Source organism: Psammomys obesus, unplaced genomic scaffold (genome assembly GCF_907164565.1).
Source record: "Psammomys obesus unplaced genomic scaffold, mPsaObe1.curated_primary_1811, whole genome shotgun sequence".
Lineage (NCBI taxonomy): Eukaryota > Metazoa > Chordata > Mammalia > Rodentia > Muridae > Psammomys > Psammomys obesus.
The window spans coordinates 10,842,199-10,864,981 of record NW_026596120.1 but is presented as its reverse complement, the minus strand read 5'-3'; the positions used below and the strand labels follow the sequence as shown (position 1 = coordinate 10,864,981).

At 41.3% G+C, this 22,783-nt stretch overlaps 1 protein-coding gene across 1 annotated transcript in view; it reads left to right on the top strand.

The window, feature by feature from the left end:
• The window catches only part of Ppp2r3a (protein phosphatase 2 regulatory subunit B''alpha), a 135,269-nt gene extending 112,759 nt beyond the window's left edge, over window positions 1-22,510 (top strand). Inside the window, exons 11-14 of the mRNA XM_055629741.1 lie at window positions 4,279-4,454; window positions 5,107-5,225; window positions 6,360-6,466; window positions 19,615-22,510. Of these exons, the coding sequence (XP_055485716.1) occupies window positions 4,279-4,454; window positions 5,107-5,225; window positions 6,360-6,466; window positions 19,615-19,738 (526 nt within the window). The 3' untranslated portion in view covers window positions 19,739-22,510. The remainder of the gene's footprint in view (window positions 1-4,278; window positions 4,455-5,106; window positions 5,226-6,359; window positions 6,467-19,614) is intronic.
• Window positions 22,511-22,783: the final 273 nt, after the last annotated feature.

Here is a 22,783-nt window from a genome sequence, read left to right as displayed (position 1 = left end):
TCACCAGGATTCCTCTTGGATATCCTGTTGTTGCCCTGTGTCATGGAGACCCTACAGCTTTGGATCTGCAGAACCAAGCCCCTTCACATGCTCCAGCAAATCATAGATAAGATAGATGTCAGGATGGGCCAACTCAGAGCCCTGGATCTGGGCCTGGGTAGTAACTGAGTTGGTCAGGCAGCCAGCTCTCCTGCACCTGCACCACCAGGGTGAGCTCTCCAGCTCTCTGCCCACCCCACCCCCCACCAGCTCAGCCAATGCGGAAGCCAGCAAGGGGCAGGAATAGCTCTCATACTCTCAATGTCCTCAGAGCTGGCTCACCTGCACCACTAGGTCAGTTCTCCTCTCCCAAGTGCTGCAGCCAGTGAGTGACAGGGCCAACTCTCCCACTCTCATAACTTCAGAGCCAGCTCTCCTGCTGACATAGGGAGGGGGACACTCTCTCCCTTGCCACCCCACAGCAGATGAGAGGCAGAGGCAGCCCACCACAGTCCTTCAGGCAACAGTCCATTCCAGGGACAAATGCATGGCCTTTGATGGTAACATAGGCCTGGACCTTGGACTTCAACATAGACCCCAGCTGCCATAGGACCAGGGACCTTACATGGCCCCCAGCAGCGCAGCAGTATGGGCCAGATATCCCCATGGCCTCAGGTGGCAGTACAGGCCATTCATATCAGCATTGTGTTTAGTCCCCTCTTTCCCTACAACCCCCACCCCACCCCGTGGCAGTACAGCCCAGTTTTGACATGGTCCCCCAGAACACTAACATTCACTTGGCCTTTGGTGGTAACTCAGGCCACTTACACTGATACCCACCACAGCTGCAGCAGGACCCTGGACACAGACATGGCTCTTGGTAGCTGCCTGGGCTGACCTCACCGTGACCTCTTCATATCTGCCTGTTCCTCACTTCTCCAGAGTGTAGGAACCTTGGCTTCACTCTCTTCCATCCCTCCATCACACATTCTTCCGTCATAGTAATGCCAGTGCATGGGTGTTTTTCTTCGCGCTACCCCGGGATCGCTGGCCAGGTTAGGAGCCTAAGTCTATGCTGGGTTTTTGTTTTTCCATATGAAGTTGAGTATTGTGTTTTCCAGGTCTGTAAAGAATGGTGTTGGAATTCTGGCTGGAGACTGTGTTGAAGCTGTAGACTGATTTCAGTAGGGGGGTGTTTACTACTGATGGTGATCCTACTGACTCACGGGCATGGGAAATCTTTCCATCTTCTGATAGCTTCAATTTCTTTCTGCAAAGATAAAGTTGTTTTGTTTTGTTTTGTTTTGTTTTGTTTTGTTTTGTTTTTCAAGACAGCATTTCTCTGTGTAGCCCTAGCTGTCCTAGAACTAGCTCTATAGACCAGGCTGGCCTCAAACTCAGAAATCTGCCAGCCTCTGCCTCCTGAGTGCTGGGATAAAGGGTGTGCACCACCACCAGGCAAGACTTAAAAGTTTTTATCATACACATCTTTCACTTGCATGGAGATCTCCATCAGGTCCCTCCCTTTGGAGCTGGGAGAAGAGGAAGGATTGAAGAGTCAGAGGGGTCAGAACGCTAGGAGAATATGGCCCCCAGAATCAAACTAAGCAGGGCTCAAAGGGCTCACAGAGACTGAAGAATTAAGAGTGGAGCCTGTGTAGGTGGGGAAACTGGGAAGAGTGGAAGAAAGGGGAAACTCTGGTCGGGATGTATTGTATGAGAGAAGAATAAAAAAATTAATTTACCAATCAAATTTAAGAATACATGAAAAATATCATTCGCCATGATCAAGGCTGACTTCATTATTGAGATGTATGTGAATCAATAAATGTAATATACCATATAAATGGACTCAATAGACAGTAAAAAGGCCATGCATACTCTGAGTGGCACCAACTACCACGCAAGCACCTTCAGTGTTTTATTCGGTCCAGCACAGGGAGGAGGGTGAGGGGGTTTGGCTAGTTTTGATGTGAGGTATCTACAGGCCAGCCATGCCAGGCTGTGAACACCCAAGCGGAGGGAGTGCAGTGCTAGTCTTTACACACGCTGGCCGGCCATTCCTCAACACTCGGACCGACAAACACTGTCAACATTCACACTCACACCAGAGCGAGGTTTGTCACCTCCAGTCCTGGCTCTATAGGGAAGGCTTTGCCACTTTCCCATAGGTACGGGACACTTACCTATGGCTGTTTATCAGAGAAACAGAAAAAGTACCTTCAAAGTTCATATGAAAGCATAAAAGAAACTGGATGGCTAAGCAATCCTGAATGAAAAGAACGGTGCTGGAGGTATTACCATACTTTATATCCAGTTACACATGGTAAGAAAAAATAGCATACTGGCATAAAAACAGACACAGATCAATGAAATAAACTAGAGGACCCAGGTATACAGCTATGCAAATACATCCATCTGATTTTTTTTTTTACAAAGATACCAAAAATGCACCCTAAGAAAGGCATATTCAACAAATAGGAAAATGGATATGTACACGTAAAAAAAATGAAAATAGACTCTTATTCCTCACCCTGCACAAAAAATAACACAGATGATGAAACAATCCAATGGGAGAGAATAGTATTTTCAACAAATGATGATCTGACAGCATGCATCTACATGCCAAAAGGTAAATGTGGACTCTTTTATTGAAAATAATTTTTTCATACAGTGTATTCTGATTATGGTTCCCTCCTCCAAATCCTCCCAAATCCTCCTCACCTCCCATCCAAATCCACACAAACCCCCATCTAAAAATAAGATAAAAACTAATTAGAATAGGACAAAACAAAAACTGAAAAGCCCAAGAAACACATACAGACTCAGATACACACATCTGCACACAAACAAATCCCGTAAAAACACAAAACCAGAGGCCTTCAGATACACCCAAAGGACTTGTAAGGGGTTGGGGAAAAAACTCCAAAAATACCATTGAGTTCATTTTGTGTTATTCATGTACTACTGGGCATGGAGCCTGCCCTTAAGAGTAGTTTGTATACCTAATGGACTCTCACATATATCAAAGTTAAAGTCCTAGTGAATCACATAAATAAAAGAAAGATAAAAATCTGACGGAAAAGCACTACTATGCTTTTAATTCTGGAATTACACAAAATACCAAATTAAAGGTTAGGAAAACGAACCTTTCCACATCAAAGATCTGAGCCAGGAGGAATGTCAAGTACCTGCTGTCCAGCTACTCAAGAGCTAGAGCAAGAGAATCACTTTAGCCCAGGAGTTGGAGGCCACCTTAGATAACATAGTAAGAACTTGTTTAAAATAAAGTTTAAAAAGGAAAAAAGAAATGCAAGATCAAAAAAACTATAGAGAAATGGTTCAGTCGGTAAACTATTTGCCATGCAAGCACAGACATGAGTTTGATCCTCAGAATTCATGTTTAAAAAAAAAAGGCCAGGCATGGCATACTCATAATCCCGCGCTCGGGAGGTGGAGACAGATAAATCCCTGGGGCTCACAGGCCATCTACTGTAGCACGTTTGCCTAATGAGATGTCCTGCCTCAAAGGTGGAGACGCAGTTGAGGCAGTTGACCTCTGGCCTCCATAGGCACACTCCCTTTTAGGGTACTACTACATAATGTGCCGAGTCAAAGGAGGAGGGAAATGTGAGATGCATGAGACACATAATGAAGGACCTTCAGAAATGAGACTGAAATTGTGAGACCAAACAGACCATAGGCAATTAAGTCAGAAGGAACCAAAAACTATTTGCAGAAAATGCAGTTGTTAGAATATCTGATGCAACTGAGTGTGGACCTGAACAGCTAGTGGCCATCTGAGGCTGATAGAATAACAATGTGCAGGAAACACAGAAAATAAGAGGGGAAAAGGGAAGTGCTGCATGAACTCGGGAGAATGAACAGTTTCACTGTATTAAGTGATAAAGGCCAAATATCATCTGCTGTATAAAATCAATAACACACAATTCTTGAAACAGAAAAATGGGAGAGAAATGTGGGTTTTACTCTGAAAATACAAAATAAAAAACAGAACAATGGGCTTTTGGAAATGACTGATTCTGGAATTTATAAACAGAAGGTGTAAGGAACCTTCCATTGTTTTGTTTTATTTTTGTCTTAATTTTTGGTTGTAACCCTATCCTTTAATAGCTGAGTCATCTCTCCAGCCCTCCCTTGTTTTTTCTAACAACCCTTTATAGAGTAGGCATAATTTGTAACATACACGTAAGTTTACTTTAAAAGAAACATGGGCAGTAGTACTTGAATACATAACCTCTACCAGGTCCCTGCTAATGAGCATCTTTTACCTGTTAGTATTGAGTACTGGTTCCGCTGCATGGATGTGGATGGAGATGGCATACTTTCCATGTATGAACTGGAGTACTTCTATGAAGAGCAGTGTGAACGGATGGAAGCCATGGGCATTGAGCCCTTGCCGTTCCATGACCTGTTATGCCAGATGCTTGACTTGGTGAAGCCAGCTAATGATGGTAAGACTGAGTGAACAGCAGTTTGTACTGTTCTCTGTTAAACAGAATGAGACACAGTTCTGATATCCTGATGTATTTAGCTTTTCCAGCATTACCTTTACAGGCTTCCCAACTATAGAGAATTTAAAGTTTCTCTCTCCTTCACTCTGAGTATCAAAGCCACTATTTAAGAAATAGAATTTTCATAAACAAAGAAAATAGAGCCAGGCACGGGTGGCCTATGCCTGTAATCCCAGCACTCAGGGAGGCTGAAGCAGGAAGATCTCTGTGAGTTTGAGGCCAGCCTGGTCTACAAAGTGACCAGAACGCCAAGGCTACATAGAGAAACCCTGTCTTGGGTCGGGGAGTCAGATTGGTGACTCAGAGCTGTAGAGGTGAGGGATAGATACAGCTCTTTGCTTGGGGGGGGATAATATTATGGTGTTGACAGTTATACATTATGAGTATACTTAAAACCCACTGGCATATACAAGTTAAAATGATTCACCTTGATTTTTTAAAATATAATTTATAATAAACTGAACATTTACATACACTTTTCAACATCAGTAAGTTTTTTGGGTTTTTTTTTTTTTTGTTTCATTTGTTTTTGTCAAAAGAGCTGTCAATGAAATTTACAGGGTATATTTGTTTTTTTTATATTTTCCCATAGGTAAAATAACTCTACGAGATCTGAAGAGGTGCAGAATGGCTCATATCTTTTATGACACTTTCTTTAACCTGGAGAAATATTTGGACCATGAACAGAGAGATCCTTTTGCAGTCCAGAAGGTAACAGTACACACTGAACTCTCAGAGCTGGAGCACCAAAGGCTATCTATATGCTGCGTGTTTAATGTTCTGTGCAAAGGGAACTCAATATTTAAAGAAATTACATCTAAAATGCATCATCAAATATAAAAAGAGACAATTTAGTCTGTGAAGCAGAAGGGGTGGGAGAAAAAGGGATATCTATCTGTAAGTTCAAGCCCAGCCTGATCTGCCTAGCAAGTTCTAGGACAGCCAGAGCTACATAGAAAGACCCTGCCTCAAAATAAATTAATAAATAAATACTAAGAGCACATCTCCTCCCACAAGCAATCTTGCAGTTTAGGTAATCTCCACCTAGTAGTCCTTGCTATCTAGTGGGCTATATTGATTGCTGTATGTACTAAGTAGTTTTGAAAAAATATATATCAGTAATATATCTTACTAGCAACTACACTTAATTTAATTGTGCTATGCACTTCCAAGATAGTATGGTAAATAGCTTTACCCTTCTATGTGATAACCGAACTTCTGCATAATAGAATTTAGACAGTGTAACACTTTTTCAAATATTAATGTCCTGTGTGTGCCTATCCATTTTAAATGTTGTTCTGCATGAAAATAGAGACAAGCTCCTTTGTCATTATAAAAAAAATGTTAGACCATTAATAAACCCTGGGTGTTGAAAGAGAAGACCCTATAAGTTGCCCTCTGACCTCCACACATGCGCCATGGCACACAAACCCACTCAAATCATGAACACACATACAAAACAGGTCCCAGTACCCTCGTGGCGACTCACAACTGATACCTCCAGTTTCAGAGGATCCAGCGCCCCCTTCTGACCTCGGCACATGCTGAATACACATGGTTCACAAATGTACATGCAGGCAAACCATCTTTTAAAGATTTAAAATAAATTTTTTCTTTTTAAAAAAGAGAATCATGACCCCCCCCAAAAAAAAAGTAAGCTGCTTAGCACACATAATTTTGTAATTTCAGGTGTACATCATGGTGGGGACACCACCCCAGCCCCTCTTTTACCATGCTGGGACACTTTCCAGATAGGTTTTCAGCAATATACATTTATGATATTTATATCATAAATACACCTACCTCCAATTTTCCTCTTTAATCGAATTTCCTCCTTTTAATCAGGATGTTGAAAATGATGGCCCTGAACCCTCTGACTGGGACAGATTTGCTGCTGAGGAGTATGAGGCTCTTGTCTCGGAGGAATCCGCCCAGGCGCAACTCCAGGAAGGGTGAGTGCCTCTCCGTGCAGGGCTCTGGCAGGGCTGCCGTGTCAGAGTACTAAAGTACCGCCAAAAGCCTCTATTTTTTCCACTTTCGAATAACATAAAAGACGTGTGTCTGGCTTAGCTTTTTTAACTTAGATGGCCACACTCCCTGCAGTTTTCTCTTCTATTCCTCACTGATTTCCTATTATCTTCATGACCCATTTCCTTTAGTAAGTCACACCTTTCACGGAATCTAAGATCACTGAGCACAATAGGCAGTCAGCCCAGTAAAGAAGGGGCTACAGAGCTAACCTCACCTAAGTAACATAGATCACGTGTTAAATGGACCTTTGTCAGAACAGTCAAAGGAGTGGATCATGCTAATGCCATTACTTTCCACTCTTATACTGATATATTTTTAACATACCAGTGTTACAAATTATGGTGCTTGATGAATCATCTAGTATACACGTCATTTAATATATAGGAGGAATTCCTAGAACAGAGTAAGCAGAAAAGCATATTTAAACTAGGTAGTTGTAAAGAATCTATGCAGATGTGAAAGGGTTTTATAGAAACCAAGCAATGATGGATGCAGACCCTCAAATTAAGCAACAATGGGGAATCATTTCCATGTCTTGACCTAAAAGGACAAGTTCATGAAACACCAGAGTCAAAAATGTAGCTTTGTGAAAGGCACCTGGCAGGTTTTCTAACTTTGCCAACCTAGGCAACTCACCTGAGAGCAAGCTGCTATAAACACATCCAGCTCTCTTCATATCCTCAGCAACTGCTGATGACACCTCTTGACCTCCAGAAGACCAGGTTGCTCCCTGATGTGGTCCATCAGGCCAGCCTCCTGGAATGCAAAGAGAAAAGAAGGATAAACAGGAAATACCTAGTCCAGTGGGTGATGAAAAATGACTCCTCCAGAGAGGTTGTACCATTTTCTACCTTTCCTTGGGGGTGGGGGGGGTAGGGCAGAGATTGACCTTGAACTTGTTGACCCTCCTCCCTGAACCTTTCCAGTACTGGGATTATGATACCTAGCCCATGGTATCTTCAGTATCTTTTTAAATCTGCAGATTATTTTTCTTTCTTTAGCCATAGACTTAAGGTTTCATACATAAAGTTCTTTTATAATAGAAGATGACCTGAGTAGGCAAGAGTTCTTCCACTTTTTAAAAATATAAGTCACAAGGGACAAAGTGATGGCTCAACAGTTAAGAACATCAGCTGCTCTTACAGAGGACCTAGGTTCTGTCCCCGGCATGCACATGGTTGCTTACCACTATGTATAACTCCAGTTACAGAGAATCCGACTCCCTCTTCTGTCCTTCCAAGGGCCCTGCATACACAGTACACAGGTATACACAAAGATAAACACTCATACACATAAAATAATAAAATAACATTCTTAATTAATTCAAAAAACACAAGTCACAAGATGGAGGCTGGGGTTAAATAAGCCTTGCCTCCAGTTGCCTTATAGCAATGGCATAAAGTAACAACTAATAAGAGTCAATCAATTTCAATGTTATAGATAAGGCTAACCAACTACAACAGAGACTCTCAATCTGTGGGCTCCATCCCCTCTGGAGGATGAATGACCTTCCACAGCATCACCTAAGACCATTGGAAAACACAGATATTTATGTTAGGAGTCATAACAGTACGAAAATTATAGTTACAAAATAGCTACAAAAATAATTTTATGACTAGGAGGGTCACCACAACATGTGGAACTATATTAAAAGGTCATGGCATTAGGAAGGTTGAGAACCACTCATCTAGAAAGACGGAAAATAGAATACAATTTGCTGGAAGATATACTGTAAGGTAAATTAGGATAAAGAGAAGAAAGCTTGTGTAAATATTAGCAGTAACAACTGCAAGGAGACACAGAAGAAAATATATATGTATTTTCATACATATTAGCAAGTCTTAGCAGACATCCCATAAAACTACCAAGCTGAACTAGAGGGAGAAGGAGAGCTAAATACACATTAAAATAAGGACCCAGAATAGTAAAGCCAAACTGAAAACATCTTCATTCAGGCCTTAAACAAACATACGAAAGCAGACCTGCAACATAAAGTAATGATGAGCTAACTGTGGCAAATGTAAATGTTCAGATCAGTGAGTGAAAAGGCTAAAGTTCTTATTCAGGTGACTCAGTTACAGAATAATGGCCATCAAAACCAACAGTACAGACTCCTTAAAAAGCTGGCTTGATGATATTAGACTTCAGAGGCAAAAAAAAAAAAAAAAAAAAAGTGGGGACTGAAACCTATTGCTTATTGACATAGTAAAGTAGTTCCTGTTTTTGTTTTTTTTTTTTTAAAAAAAAAAACTCTTTATGGGCGTTGTCCATAAAGCATTCACAGAATACATATTAAGACACAAAGCATCCAGAAAAATAATTCAGACTAGCTCTGATTGAAAGAAGGTGGACTGGGTGCAGGTCTCAGCCCCCAGACCATGTAAATCAGAGTTACAGTGGTGTTGGCTCGTGCTTGTGACCCCCCAACATCCAAGAGACTAAGCCGCTCGCCCATGAGTTGGGGACAGCCTGGGATATATAGCAAGACTCGGCAATGACGGTGATCATTAAGAAAAAAAATTAGAAAACCACCTAAAAGTAGAGAAGCTTTAAGTGGACCACAAGAAGGACATCCAACAAGATTAGACCAAAGGAGCCAACAGCTATGGCTCAGAACACAAAAGGTAATTGTTACAGATAATGGGAGCAGCAATTAGTGATCCCTACCTGAATTTGAGTAAAACCTAGAAACGAGGACACCAGAAGCAGCATTCATATAGGTCAAACTCTGCATATCCCATCTTGTCCCTAAAAGAAAAACAAAAGCAAAGAATATGGAACATAAAGAAAAAGGGCAACCAAAGACACTGAGCAGCACAGGACTTCCCAAACCATCTTTCCAATCCTCTTTTTGATGACAACACCAGCAGTCCCACTAACTCTTCCTGAGCAACTAGTAAGTCAGAGGCAGCAGTCTATTCCCAACTACCAATAACAGTGAACACATACCAGACAGCTGAAAAATACCAATAAAATACAAACGTAAGGACTTTCACTTTTGGAAGAAGTAAATACAGAGATCAGAACAAGGCATCAAAATGAGTATTCACAAGAATGAAAAACATGTGAAATGGGGAAGTTCATTTTGTTTTGTTTTACTGTGCTGGTGGGGACCTAACTATAAAGATTCATATGCTTTGGTGCACATCTGGAGATCAGAGGTCAACTTTCAGACACAGATTCTAGCCACCTTGTAGGATCTGGGATCGAACTCAGTCGGAAGGCTTGCAAGGAGGAGCTGTTTCACAGACGCACAAAAAAAAAAAAAAAAAAAAAAATGTTTTTAATGAATTCTGCAGTGTGACACTGAGTGGAATGGACACAGTTGAAAACACTGTTCTTTTTATTGAAATGCTAGAGTTGAAAAACACCTCTAGAAAACAATAGAAATAATTCCCATGATTTTAGCTACTAAATCAAATAAAAGATGTATAGGAGCAGGAATCATCATTTTTTTTCTGCCCACGTTACAAATATTTCATATCTTGTGGGTCCCATTGCAACTGTGTAGTAGATGCAGATAATGTATAAGCAAATGCATGTCTCTGTATTCCAACACAGCTTTAAAAATAAACATGGAGGGCTGGAGAGATGGCTCAGAGGTCAAGAGCACTGGCTGCTCTTCCAGAAGTGCTGAGTTCAGTTCCCAGCAATAACATGGTGGCTCACAACCATCTCTAATGAGATCTGGTGCCTCTTCTGGCGTGTAGGCACATAGGTAGGCAGAACATTGTATACACATTAAATAAATTTTCAAAATCTAAAAATACTAATAAAATAAAAATAAACATGGAGATACTAATCACATGTTTCACATCACGAAATATTTCTGTAATTTTTTTTTTTTTTTATTAAAAAAGGTAAAAGTATTCTTAGCTCATGGGTTGTACCAAAACGTGTGAAAACAGATCTGGCTTCTCATAGAGTTTGTCAGCTCCTACATGAGAGTGAATTCACTGCACAAAATAATAACTGAAGGTCTCTCAGTAAGAAAAATATATTACCCACAACGTGAATGCAAAACAAAACTGACCACCATTAGATTAATTACTCTTCTCCATTCAGTGACCAAAGGCAATTTAAGAAATAAAGGGTAGAGGAGGGAGGGAGGTGCGGGGGGACACAAAGTGAGTAAACTGTAATTCATAAAAATACATAAAGAAATAAAGAAAAAGAAAGGGCTGGGATGGAGAGATGGCTTAGAGTGTTAACAGCACTGGCTGTTCTTCCAAGGTCCTGAGTTCAATTCCCAGCAACCACATGGTGGCTGACAGCCATCTATAATGCGATCTGGTGCCCTCTTCTGGCACGCCGGCATACATGCAGACAGAACACTGTATACATAATAAATAAATCTTAAAAGAAAGAAGGAAAGAAGGGCTTATTTTGGCTTACAGCTCCACGTGCTTTAGGCCTTTATGGTGGCAGAAGCTAGAGGTAGCTGTTTACACTGAATCTTGGTCAGGAAGCAGAGAGAAGCACTGCTGCTAAGCTCCTTTTCTCCTTTGATTCAGTGCAGGACTCCAGCCATGGAATGGTGACAGCACATTTAGATCACCTCAACTAAGCTAATATTAAAAAATCCCTTAGCAGCATGCCTGGAAATGTGTGGCCCTTCAAGCTGACAGTCAAGCTTAACATCATACATACCACTCAAGTACTACTATGAAAATGACCTTGAGGGCTGGAGAGATGGCTCAGCAGTTAAGAGCACTTGCTGTTCTTTTAGGACACAGGTTCAATTCCCAGCATTCACATGGCAGCTCATAGCTGTCTGTAATTCCAGGGGTTCCAATATACTTTTCAGTGTATTTACATGTAGGCCAAACACTCATACAAATAAAGTAAAATACAAACGAATAAATATTTTTAAAAGAAAACTTTGAATTCAGAATTCTCCATCTATTCAAAATGTGAGGTCCAAATAACACATTTTCGGAGTGTTTTGTATCATAGATACAAAAATTTACTTCTCAAACATCTCTGAAAGAAGTACCAGATGATATTCATGGTGCTGGAGAGATGGCTCAGAGGTTAAGAGTACTGGCTGCTCTTCCAAAAGTCCCGAGTTCAGTCCCTAGCAACATGGTGGCTCACAACCATCTATAATGAGATCTGGCGCCCTCTTCTGGTTTGCAGGCACACATTCAGGCAGAACACAGTATATACAATCAATCAATCAATCAATCAATCAACCATTTTAAAAGAAAAAGAAAGTAAATGGGGCCAACAGCTAGGAAACAGTGAACTACTATAAGCTTTGCGGGCCGAGGGTGCAGCTCGGTGGTGTGTCATGTGCGACAAGTGCAAAGCTCTGAGCTTAATCCCCGGCAGCCCTGAACTCCCCGTAAAGCAACTGTAAGGAATGACATCTATCACTTAGCTTTCCGTTGCTGTGACAAAACGCCATGTCCAAAACCAACCTATAGAGAAGGGGGGTTATTTACCTTATGGTTCCAGAGGTGTAAGAGTCTGTCCTGACAGGGAAGCATGTGGTCCAGGCATTCAATATATGAGCCTATGGGAGACAGTTCTCATTCAAACTACCACTTTTTAATTATACATATAACAGTTTATTGATATCAGTTAACTCCCAGTAAATAAAAGGAATGAACTAATAGTTGTAACTCAAATGAATCTCTTTAAAAAACAAACAAACAAACAAAAAACCCACCACGATGTTTTTTAGGGGTTTCGTGACTAAGAACAAGCACACGCTGCTATTGCAGAAGACCTGAATTCAGTTCTGAGCACCCATGTCTGATAATGCTGGCTGGCCTGGAACTGCCTGTATAGACCAGGCTGACCTTGAACTCAAAGATGGCTCAAACAGGTGGCCGTTTCTGCTTCTCAAGTGCTGGTATTAAAGGTGTGCACTACCAAGCCTGGCTTACTTTTTTTTTTTTTTAAGATTTATTTTATGTGTGCATCTGTGTGTATGAGTGCCCACAGAAACCAGAAAGTGGTGTTACATTCCTTGGAGCTGGAATTAACAGGCATAAGTGAGCCACCCAATGTGGGTTCTAGAACCCAAATTCTGGTCTTCTAATAAAAGAGAAAGCATTCTTAACCTCTCAGCCATCTCTCCAGCCCACTTTTTAGTGCTCCTCCCACCCCCATTTTTTTGTAACCTGCTTTAAAGAAAGGAAAAAGCAGATAGCAGGTTTGAATACATAGTATGTCTGAGTCCACACAAGAGAAAACTTAGTATCCATTAAAGATAAAAAGTAATTAAGTCAATCAAAAAATTGTTTTCATTGTGGTAGCACTAAGAGAAGTGCCAGTGTGCATGGAATGAAAAGGAAGCAAGAACACAGGAGCAGGGGTGCAGGTGAAGGTCAAGAGAGGCAATGCAGTCGCCAGCTGTAGTGAAATCCAACCAGTACACATGAGACGCTCTTGTCACAAACTCCTCTTCTCATGTGGTGGGAGATAAGGTTTATGAGAACACATGTGGATGCTGAGGCCTCTGCAGAAGAGAAGACAGCAGCTGCAGCCTGCACAGGGAGTGCTAGCATGTCAGCAAAGAAAAGGGGAGGCCCGTTTGTTACCTAGGATAAACAGCTGGCTGGCTGGTCCAAAAGTTGGGTTTATGCCTAAAAATCAGGTAAGTCAGGGTGAGTAAGTGCCACACAGAAATTTCCAATCCATGTTGGAAAAAGAAAGAAATTAGAGGCTTAGGAGCCACGCAGAGCTAGCCCAGTCACCAGCTGGGCAGGTTACCTGACTCCTCCAGCTCAGTTTCAGGAGATCCTGGTACTACCTTGCAGACGCATTGTGCAGCTCGGAGATAGTACATGCAAAGACCTGGCACAGAGCTACTGGGAACAGTAACTATGACTTACACTGGGTAGTGTTGGAGTTTGTAACACACATGAAATTGGGACTTAGCCAATAGGAAACGCAAATCCTTGTTCCATCACTTACTGGTGTGCTTCCAGGTTTCCAAGCCTCAACAATGAAGCCTCTGCCGCACCAAGCTATTTTAAGATTTAAAGAAGATAGTGTAAAGCTGGGTGATGGCGCACTTGGGAGGCAAAGGCAGGTGGATCTCTGAGTCTGAGTATAGCTTGATCTATAGAGTGAGTTCCAGGACAGCCAGGGCTACACACAGAAACCCTGTCTTAAGCAAAAATAAAAAAGTCAATGTATGTAAATGAATAAAGTCTTTGGGCCTTATTCTTTGTAATAAAACCATGGCCATATCTAACCTCTTCCAAGTAGAGTTTGGCCAGCTGTAACCAGCATTCATTACCGAGGCTGTTTGCTTCATAGCCAGAGCACAGGACTATACCACTGATAAAGTAAATGTCTGTATGTAAACGGCGGATCGAGAGGGAGCATGTCCAACACAGCCTGGCATGTGAGTGGAAAAAGGTGGACTACTCATCTGAGCACTGGATTGTGGGTCCTTCAAAAGCAATTTTTCCGTCTTGTACGTAAGTGCATCACCTTTTAGATTGTTAGGGATGTGCCTCAGCAATTATTTACTTAAAGTACCCTAGCCAGTACCACCAAAAAGATGTCCTCACCAAGCCCAGAACACACAACCTTCCAAAAGCACTTAAAATTCTTAGCCATATAACAAGTCATAGGTTGCCCTTTTGTCATGCTCTACCTCTTGCTTCAGTCAACAGCAATAAATGACTCTAGGCCTAAGGCTGAAAACACTGCAGATAAGCATGGCTAGCTGACAGGTTATCACAACAGTGAACAGCCTAAAAATCCAACCCAATAACGAACCCAGAGACTAGAGTTTCAGATACACAAACACAGATGAGGAAAGCAGGTTATTTATAATTAGCATCCTAATGTTTTTCTACAACAGAGTTTGTTAGAATCCCAGCTCCCACATAATAAGACAAGTGTTTCCAAAAATGCCTGTAACCCAGCTCTGAAGTGAGCTGCTGGCTCCCAGCCTGGCTGAGAAACCAAGCCCGCTTAGGGAGTTAGACTGTCTCACAGACAGGGAGAAAGCAATTGAAGTGGACACCCAACACCTGTTTCTGGTTTTCTCTTGGGCACTCATAAACGTGTTCCCTAGACAGCTACACATCTAAGTTAAATATTTGTAGGTTATGGAGGGGGCAGCAAGATGAATCAACAGGGAAAGGTGCTTGTTAAAAGTCCATAGACTTGAGTTTCATCGCCCAAACCTAAAGGTGGAAGGAGAGAACCTATGACCTCCACAGCTGACTTGATAAACACACCCATCATGTACAAAAACAACACTTAATTTTAAAAACACCTTTGGTCAAGCAGTCCAGAGATAGTATTTATGCTTCAGTATACTTAAGTAACAAGTTTAGTAGCATTCAAAAATCAGAACATAGTCGTACATACCTGTAGTCCTAAGACTTGGGCATTTGAGGTCATCATGGACTACATAAGGAGACATTATCTTTACAAAGAGGACAGGCAGTATTTTGTTTTGAATTGAAGGAGCTAGAAGGATGGCTCAGCACTTGAAAAGGACCCAGATTTGGTTGCCAGCACCTAGATGGCCCCTCACAACCATCTGTCACTCCAGTTCCAGGGAATATTCTACCCTCTTCTGGCCTCTGGGCAGTTCATATTTGGGAATAAGCAAGCAAAACACACACATAAAGTAAACAATCTTTATTAGGTTTACAGTTTTCTATTGAGTGTTCTTAATTAAGGCAGACCAACTCTGAGGCAGGAAAATGAGATGGTAGATACTAGGAACTTTTATTGCCTTTGTGTGTGTATGTATGTGTGAGTATATGCATGCATAACACAAATGTGGAAGTCAGTGGTCAGCCTGAGTGTCAGTTCTCTCCTACCATGTGTCATACGGATGGAACTAAGGGCAGGCTTGACAGCAAGCACCTCTGCCTGCTGAACCAGCTCATAGTCCTACATCAGGAAAATTTGTTAGAAGCTGAAACAAAAGATTTTCATGAAACTAGATAAAGTTCAATGAACAAAATACCCAACCTTCAAAAGATTTCATTTAATTGCATTTCAATAAAGGGCTTAAAATATTTTAATCTAAAATACAAGCTCAAGTCAGTTAGCATTCAGCATCGACATCGGAGCTCTCAAGTCCCTGCTCCTGATGATCTATTTACTGATGGCTGATTGCTTCTGAGGCAGGGAGAGGCAGATTTAGGAACTTTTTAAAAAGAGGGATGGAGAGATAGCTCAGCCATTAAAGTCTAGGTTCACAACAGTGTGTGCATACATAGTGTTACATGAGTAACATGAAATTTGGAGGAGGTAGCAGGTGGACATGAAAAAAGTTGGGGGAGAAGTAGGGATAAGTACAATCAAAATACACTGTGTGCCTCAAATAAAAAAAGAATAAGAATATTATATCAAATAAATAAGGTAGACATGGTGGTACGTGCCTTTAACCCTAGCAGTAAGGAATCAGAGGCAGTCGGATCTCTGTGTGTTCAGGGGCAGTCTTGTCTACAGAGTGAGTAGGACGGCCAGGCTCTTGTTACACAAAGAAACCCTGCCTGAAGGTGGAAGAGGAGGGGAAGAGGGAGGGAGAGTGGGGGAAGGGAGAGGGGTAGAGAAAGAAAGCATGAGTTCGCTCATGCTGGAGGTGTTGCTCAGTGCTTGTGCTCCACAAGTTCTATCCCAGGTGTTATTGCATAAACTGGGTGTGATAGTGCCTGCCTACAGTCCCGGTCCTTGAAAGACAGAGGATAGAAGATCTGGAGTAGGAAGATCTGGAGTGAGTTTGAGGTCACAAGGGCTACATGAGAAACCCTTTCTCCAGAAAGTAAAAATGTAATTCACACTTCTACTTCTGGGTTATATAAAAGACTCCAAAGTAAAGAATTATTTATTAAAGAATTGTGTTTATACCCACCATGTCCAAAATTTCCCATAGCAAGCCCAGAGTCAAATTGTTTCTGTAAATCATCAGATTTTCACAAATTTGGTTCAAACCACGACTCCCAGTCAACACCTGGAACTACATACAGGCCTCTGTCATACCATGTATGGTCCAGCAACATCTCTGTTCACTCTAGGTAGTGTTTCCATCCCAGGATTGGCAGGACCAGCAAAATGCCTATTTGAGAGGGAAATCTAGTTTCTAAACACAGAGATAGTGCTGACAGAATTCTGAGCATTGTCTGCCTCCATACTTTTGTTGTAACTGTATCCCTAAAAAGCTGTTTTATGCTTGCTTCTCGTGAATACTGAGTTCAGCCTGACTCCTCTGCTATTTCAAAAATAGTTGAACAGATAACACCTCATAAAGCAACTGGTTTTATCAAGACAGGGTCTCACTATGTAGTCCTGGCTAGCCTGGACTTCACTAGATCAAGTTCATGGAGATCCACCTGCCTCTGTTCTCAAATATTGGATGAGAGAGAAAGAAGTGAGTGTGTGTGTCTGCAGGTACTTGTGGAAGTGAAAGAGGATGTGAAATTTTCTGTACGTAGTTAACAAGCAACCATAGGCCACCCAAAACGGATGCTGGGAACCAAACTCAGGTCCTCTACAAGAACAGTAAGCACTCACAGCCAGTCACTCACATACACATACATCTGTAGCCTGTAATGAAGAGTCTTTTTAAGTGACATCTCAGATAAACAACTGAACACAGTTGGCTAGAAGGAAGGGTATGTGGAGTTACTGAAAAACACTATGTCATTAAACCCCAAGACTGTAACTTCATCCTAAACATGCTATCTGGGTATAGCAGCAAGGGGTACATGGCAGACCAGGAAATTCAGTCACTGGAAAACATCATTATTTAAGCAAGAAAGCACTATTTCCTAAACTTGTCCATGGATAGAAGAAACAGAGCTGTGTCCACAGGTACAGTGTATAGAGCAACTGGCTGGATTTAAAGAAGGGAGAAAGGAAAGGGCACAATGGGATATTGGGATTATGGCTCTGAGTGATATATGGCTAACACAAGGAGAAACCAGTGAGCAGAAAAGTGAGCCCAGGTTTAAGTATGCAATCATCCTAGAACTCTAGTAGGCAGCCAGATGTACAGAAGCTTTTAGTGTGTAAAGAGGCTGAAGCTAGACATGGAGATTGATTAGCACAGGTGAAGTGGTAGGTAAACATGAAAAAGACCAAGATTGCCCCAGAGTGCAAGAGTTCAGTCCACAGCCTGCCTCACAATGCTGCTTACGGGGTAAGAGAACTTCAACTGTGCTAGCTTTAAGCTGGTGACCTCGAGGTGCCCTGTGGCACAGTGTGGGTCTAGTTCTTAGAGTGTACTAACAGATGCCTGCGGATCCTCCCGTTTGTCAGTCAGATGTATCTCTAGGTATTCCCTGAGTAGGTTTCCACAGCACTAACCAAAAGGACAGTAATTCAATCTTTTTGGGTTGGTTTGTTTTGTTTTGTAGCCCTGCCTGGCTAGCCTGGAATTCATGGTATATACCAGGATGCTGCCCTGCTCCAGAGTGCTGAAATTAAAGCACCTGGCTGGCAGTGTTGGGGAAAGGGGTTTTCAGTCACAAATAATCTTGCCGCCAACAGGGTTGGTTATGTGTCACAATAATGCTCAGGTAAGCCCTAGTACTTCTCTATGAAAACAGGAGCTACATTTGGTAGTTATCAAACCCTGATCACCTCCACCTGGTGGTTGGGAGTTCATGAGTCAAGGAAATTAATGTTAAGTAACGTATCCAAAGTCACACACTGATCAGACTCGGATTAAAACCTGAACTTAAAGAGTCTTGGCTCCATAGCCCACATTTTAACCCTTTAGCCACCATTCCAAATGGTCTCCACCAGGCTACCAGAGCTGCAAGAGGCTAGTTCCATTCATTCCTTCATTCCTATTACATTGTAGCCTAGCATTTGGTTGAAGCTCAGCAATTTCACTGAATTAATATCACTTCTGACTTAATACTGGAACCTTTTTCTCAGACCTGTACTGGTGTATTTAAGACACGAGCAGCTTGCACATAGCAAGTCAAAGACCAAGGGAAGAAAAATGTCTTCCATTTTGACAGAAATAAGCAGCCCTGATTTGTCACTGCTAGAATTAACCTTGATACTACTTCCACTCCTACCAGAAAAGGAAAACATTGCCTCCTTACCACAATATCCCACTGCCGTGATATATCATGACACCTCAAGGATGGGGAAAAGAAACAAATTAAGAATATTTTTGCAGTGACCCAGGTTAAGCATCATGAGCTAGGATCATGGGGGAAATTTCCCAAACATTAGGTAGACTTTTTAATGTTTAAATGGGGGCGGGGGCTGCTGAAGAAATGGCTCAATGGTTATGCGCACTTGTTGCCCTTGCCCTTTGCAAAGAACCCAGGCTTAGTTCCCAGCGCCCACATGGCAGCTCACAACTATTTATAATCCAGTTCCAGGGATCCAGTGCCCTCTTCTGATTCCATGGGCACAACACACATGGTACACATGTGTACATGCAGGCCACACACATGAAATAAATCTAAAGGGGGGGGGGAGTTCAGGGGGCTGGATATGTGGCTCCAAAATAAAGCACTTTGCTTGCTTGTACAAGGTCTTAATAACAAGACTACACCAATGATGTCAAGTACTGTCAGACCATAGTTCTAGGGTCAAATTAGTATCAGAATACTTTAATACCTCAGGGCAGGCAACCATCATTCACAAGAGATAGATATTGACCCTGGGAGACATGGCATTTCAAGGCTATCAGTAGGCTCTTAAGGGACCAATGAGAATTAGAATTCTTCCCAGCTTGAATAGAGAGGAGAATCCACCAGCAGACTTAAAAGTCTTCAACAGTCTTGAACATCTGAATGTGTCAGTAGGGGTCAAGGAGAGAGATACTAATACAAAAGCAGTGAATGATAACAAGTTCCCATGTAGAAATACCAGTGTAAACACTGTAAAGCTCCTCACTCAATGCTTTTCAACAAATCCTAACATGGACTTGAGCTTTAGGGAGCAGGGAGGAGCTTTCAGCTCTTCAGAGCAGCTCAATTCTATGTATACTGCCAGTTAAGTGAGAGTGATTTTTCAGGCTCATCTTCCAGACCCTGCATTGCTATATTAACATGTACCCAAATGTTTACAAACTATATTCTTTAAAAAAAAACTTACTGCTTTGTCCTTTCAGCTCCTTTGAAGATTATGAAGAAGAACCTGTGTCTCCCTCTGAATTTGGAAACAAAGGCAATAAAATAGTAACTTCAAGCCTTTCAGAGAAATGTGGAAAGCTTCAGTCAGTGGATGAAGAGTAGTTCCCAGTATCTACACAAAAAGGATGGTGTGTAGAAATGTTCTAGTTTGCACACTGCTTTATAAAGGCTTTTGATTCCTCCAAGTGCACTAGAAACTAAAATGCTCTAAGTAGTTCAGCACAGAAGACCCCCTCCAGTCTGCCGCAAACCTCGTGCAGAGCTCTTCCTTGGAAGTAGCATACTGTCAGCAATCACCTTCCAGAGTCTGCAGTCAGCACCCTAACCCCTCACTGCACAGAGGCCAAGCACAGTTGTCTGCACAGCAGACGCTGCCTCAGTGTTGGCCAGCTCCCCTGGGGTCCCTCAGGCTCCTACAGAACCTACAAGAAAACTTCACTTGCAAAAAACTTGAGTCAAAAATTCTGGAACTTGAAAAAGGGCCTCTAGAACTGACTTTGTCCTAGTAACAAAAGCACTGCCAAAACATCTCAGAGACTACTTATGTGTACTGGAGTTCAGGGACCTTGAACTTACCTGGTTTAATGTAATTTCACCATGACCTGCCAAACTGCTAGTTACTTTACATTCTCAGGTATTGTAACCAACCACTGGGCCCTTCCAACTCTGCTGGCAAGCTCTGGCAGCCTCTGCGACTGTGGATCTTGTACAAAATTTCAAGACAAAAAAATTCTTAAAACGAAGACAAATACAGAATCTGGCACTTAACATTTGTAGACAATTGTTGGGTAATGTATTAATCTACACACTTGCTGATAACCTATCTTCATTTCTAGCCGAAGGCCTACTTGAAGACTTAAGGAATGTGACATACCATGAAAAATCCTCACTATACATATTCCCTTCCTTCCTTGAATACTAGACTAAGTCAAAAGTAAAAGGCACAAATTAAACAACAGTTTTTCTTACTTCCTGTGGGAAAGAAACTACATCAAGTATTTCATCCACCTCAATATTATCAAACTTGGAAGAAAACAGTAACTCTCACCCACAGTAGAAAGCCTTTTACTATAGTGGTAAATTCAGAATCCTGTATTTTTCTACAGGCCACAGTGCAGCCAAACCCTACAATATGCCTGATACCCTTCATGTTGGGAGAAAGAAAAAAAAAAAAAAAGATTACTGTAAAGAATGGACATTTCTAAAATCAAAGCAGCTTTTTACTATCTCTGCCAAAGTCATCAACTTATCCCTATCCCTTTGTTTTGATTTCAAAGGGTCAGAATAACCTCCTAGTTCTCTTGCTGATATAAAGGCCAAGCACTGAAATAATCAAACCTGGGATGATGGAGGGAAATGTAATCCCTGTTATCTTAACTTCATGACTCAACTAATCCCCCACGTAACCATTACAGAAACAGGGAACTATTACAACTAGCCTAACAGTGACTAAATTGGGGACAGTTTTTACAAAAAAAAAAAAAAAAAAAAATACATATATATATATGGCATCTGTCTAAAATCTGAGGATGTAGGTAGTTAAGGCAAGAGATAAGAGAACACACTATATACAATAGCCTAAATACACTGATAAATTTTGTTTACTATAATGCCAGCATTCAAGAGACTGGGGCAAGGAGGATTGAGGGCTCAAAGTTTGAGGCCAGCTTAGATTACACAGTGAAACCTTGCCTTAGAAAGAATTCTGTGTTATTACCAATCCCGTACAGTCTTTAGCAGGAAAGGAGAAATGACTTTAATTTCAGATGAAAATACAAAAAGGTAATACTTGTTGGGGGGCAGGGAGCGTTTAAAGGATTTTATTAGCTTCATTCTAAAGTATTTGAGACTTATCAAAATGCACAAAATTTAAAATATCCTTAACTAACATGGACAGATAGGGCTCAGCCAGTTAGGCCTCACCCCTAACCCACACCTAACAAAGCACTCCACCACCATTGCACTCAGCCCCTTTTTAACTCATCTTGCTACCTTGTCCCTTCACCCTTACTGAAACTCTCTTGCTTTTACTTTGATCAAAACCCATCAACACCATCCAGTTTGAAAAGGACTACTTAATTTGGGTCACCCAAATTATACTTCCAAGAATTACAATCAAGTATTTCACCCAATTCCTTTCTTAGAAATGAATGCAGTGAGTGTTAACTTCTAAAGACTAGGTTAGTATATATTTGACTTTGGTAAAGATCAAGCTAAGTACACCCCTCGCCACCAAACTGGAAATGTCAGGTTATGACATACCCAAAGGACCTTGTAAAAAGATGATCTAAATCACTGGTTCTCAACCTTCCTAATGCTGCGAGCCATAATGCAGTTCCTCATGTTGTGGTGACCACAAACCGTAAAATCATTCGTTGTTACTTCAAAACCGTAGTTTTGCTGTTATGAACTGTAATGTAAATAGCTGATATTTGGAATATCTGATGTGCAACCCCTGTAGAATGGGTTGGACCCACAGGTTGAGAACCAATGATTGAAATATTTAATGAAAGGAGGGTTTCATTGCATAATTGCCAAGGTAATCAAACTAATAAAAATCTGTATATTTCCCTGTATCTATCTTATCTGTTACTATACTGTTCAAAATGTAAAAAAAAAGAAAAAAAGAAAAGGAAAATACCAGAACTCAATATCATCTGCTCAGCATTGAAAGTGTTTTTTGAGTACAGTTGGTGCATGACTTGTTTTCCCCTTTTTGCCAAATAAAGCTGTCATATGTATGAATTGTGTTCACTACACATTTTTGGTTTTAGATACAATTCATTTTTATGCCTGTAAGTGAAACTGAGTTTTTGCAAAAATAACTCTTTGAAGACTTGGGACTACAAAGAAAAATAAAAAATCTTAAGGATACCATTTGTATCAACCTGAGAAGTGTTTTCCTCTGGGATAGGAATTCTCCAGGATCAAAGAAGACTTTAGCCTCATCCGCCTATTAAAAGACATGTTACTGGATATCTAAAATGAACTCAGAGTATCAGATCCAGATCATACAGCCTTGAGTTTTATGTTCTAAAAGCACTGTTACCTACGGAAATTCTACTCACTTGCTTAACATTTTTACTTTTTTTCAATAAGGTTATCATGGAATTTTTTAAAGTCCTTTACCTCGTCCTTTACCCTAGG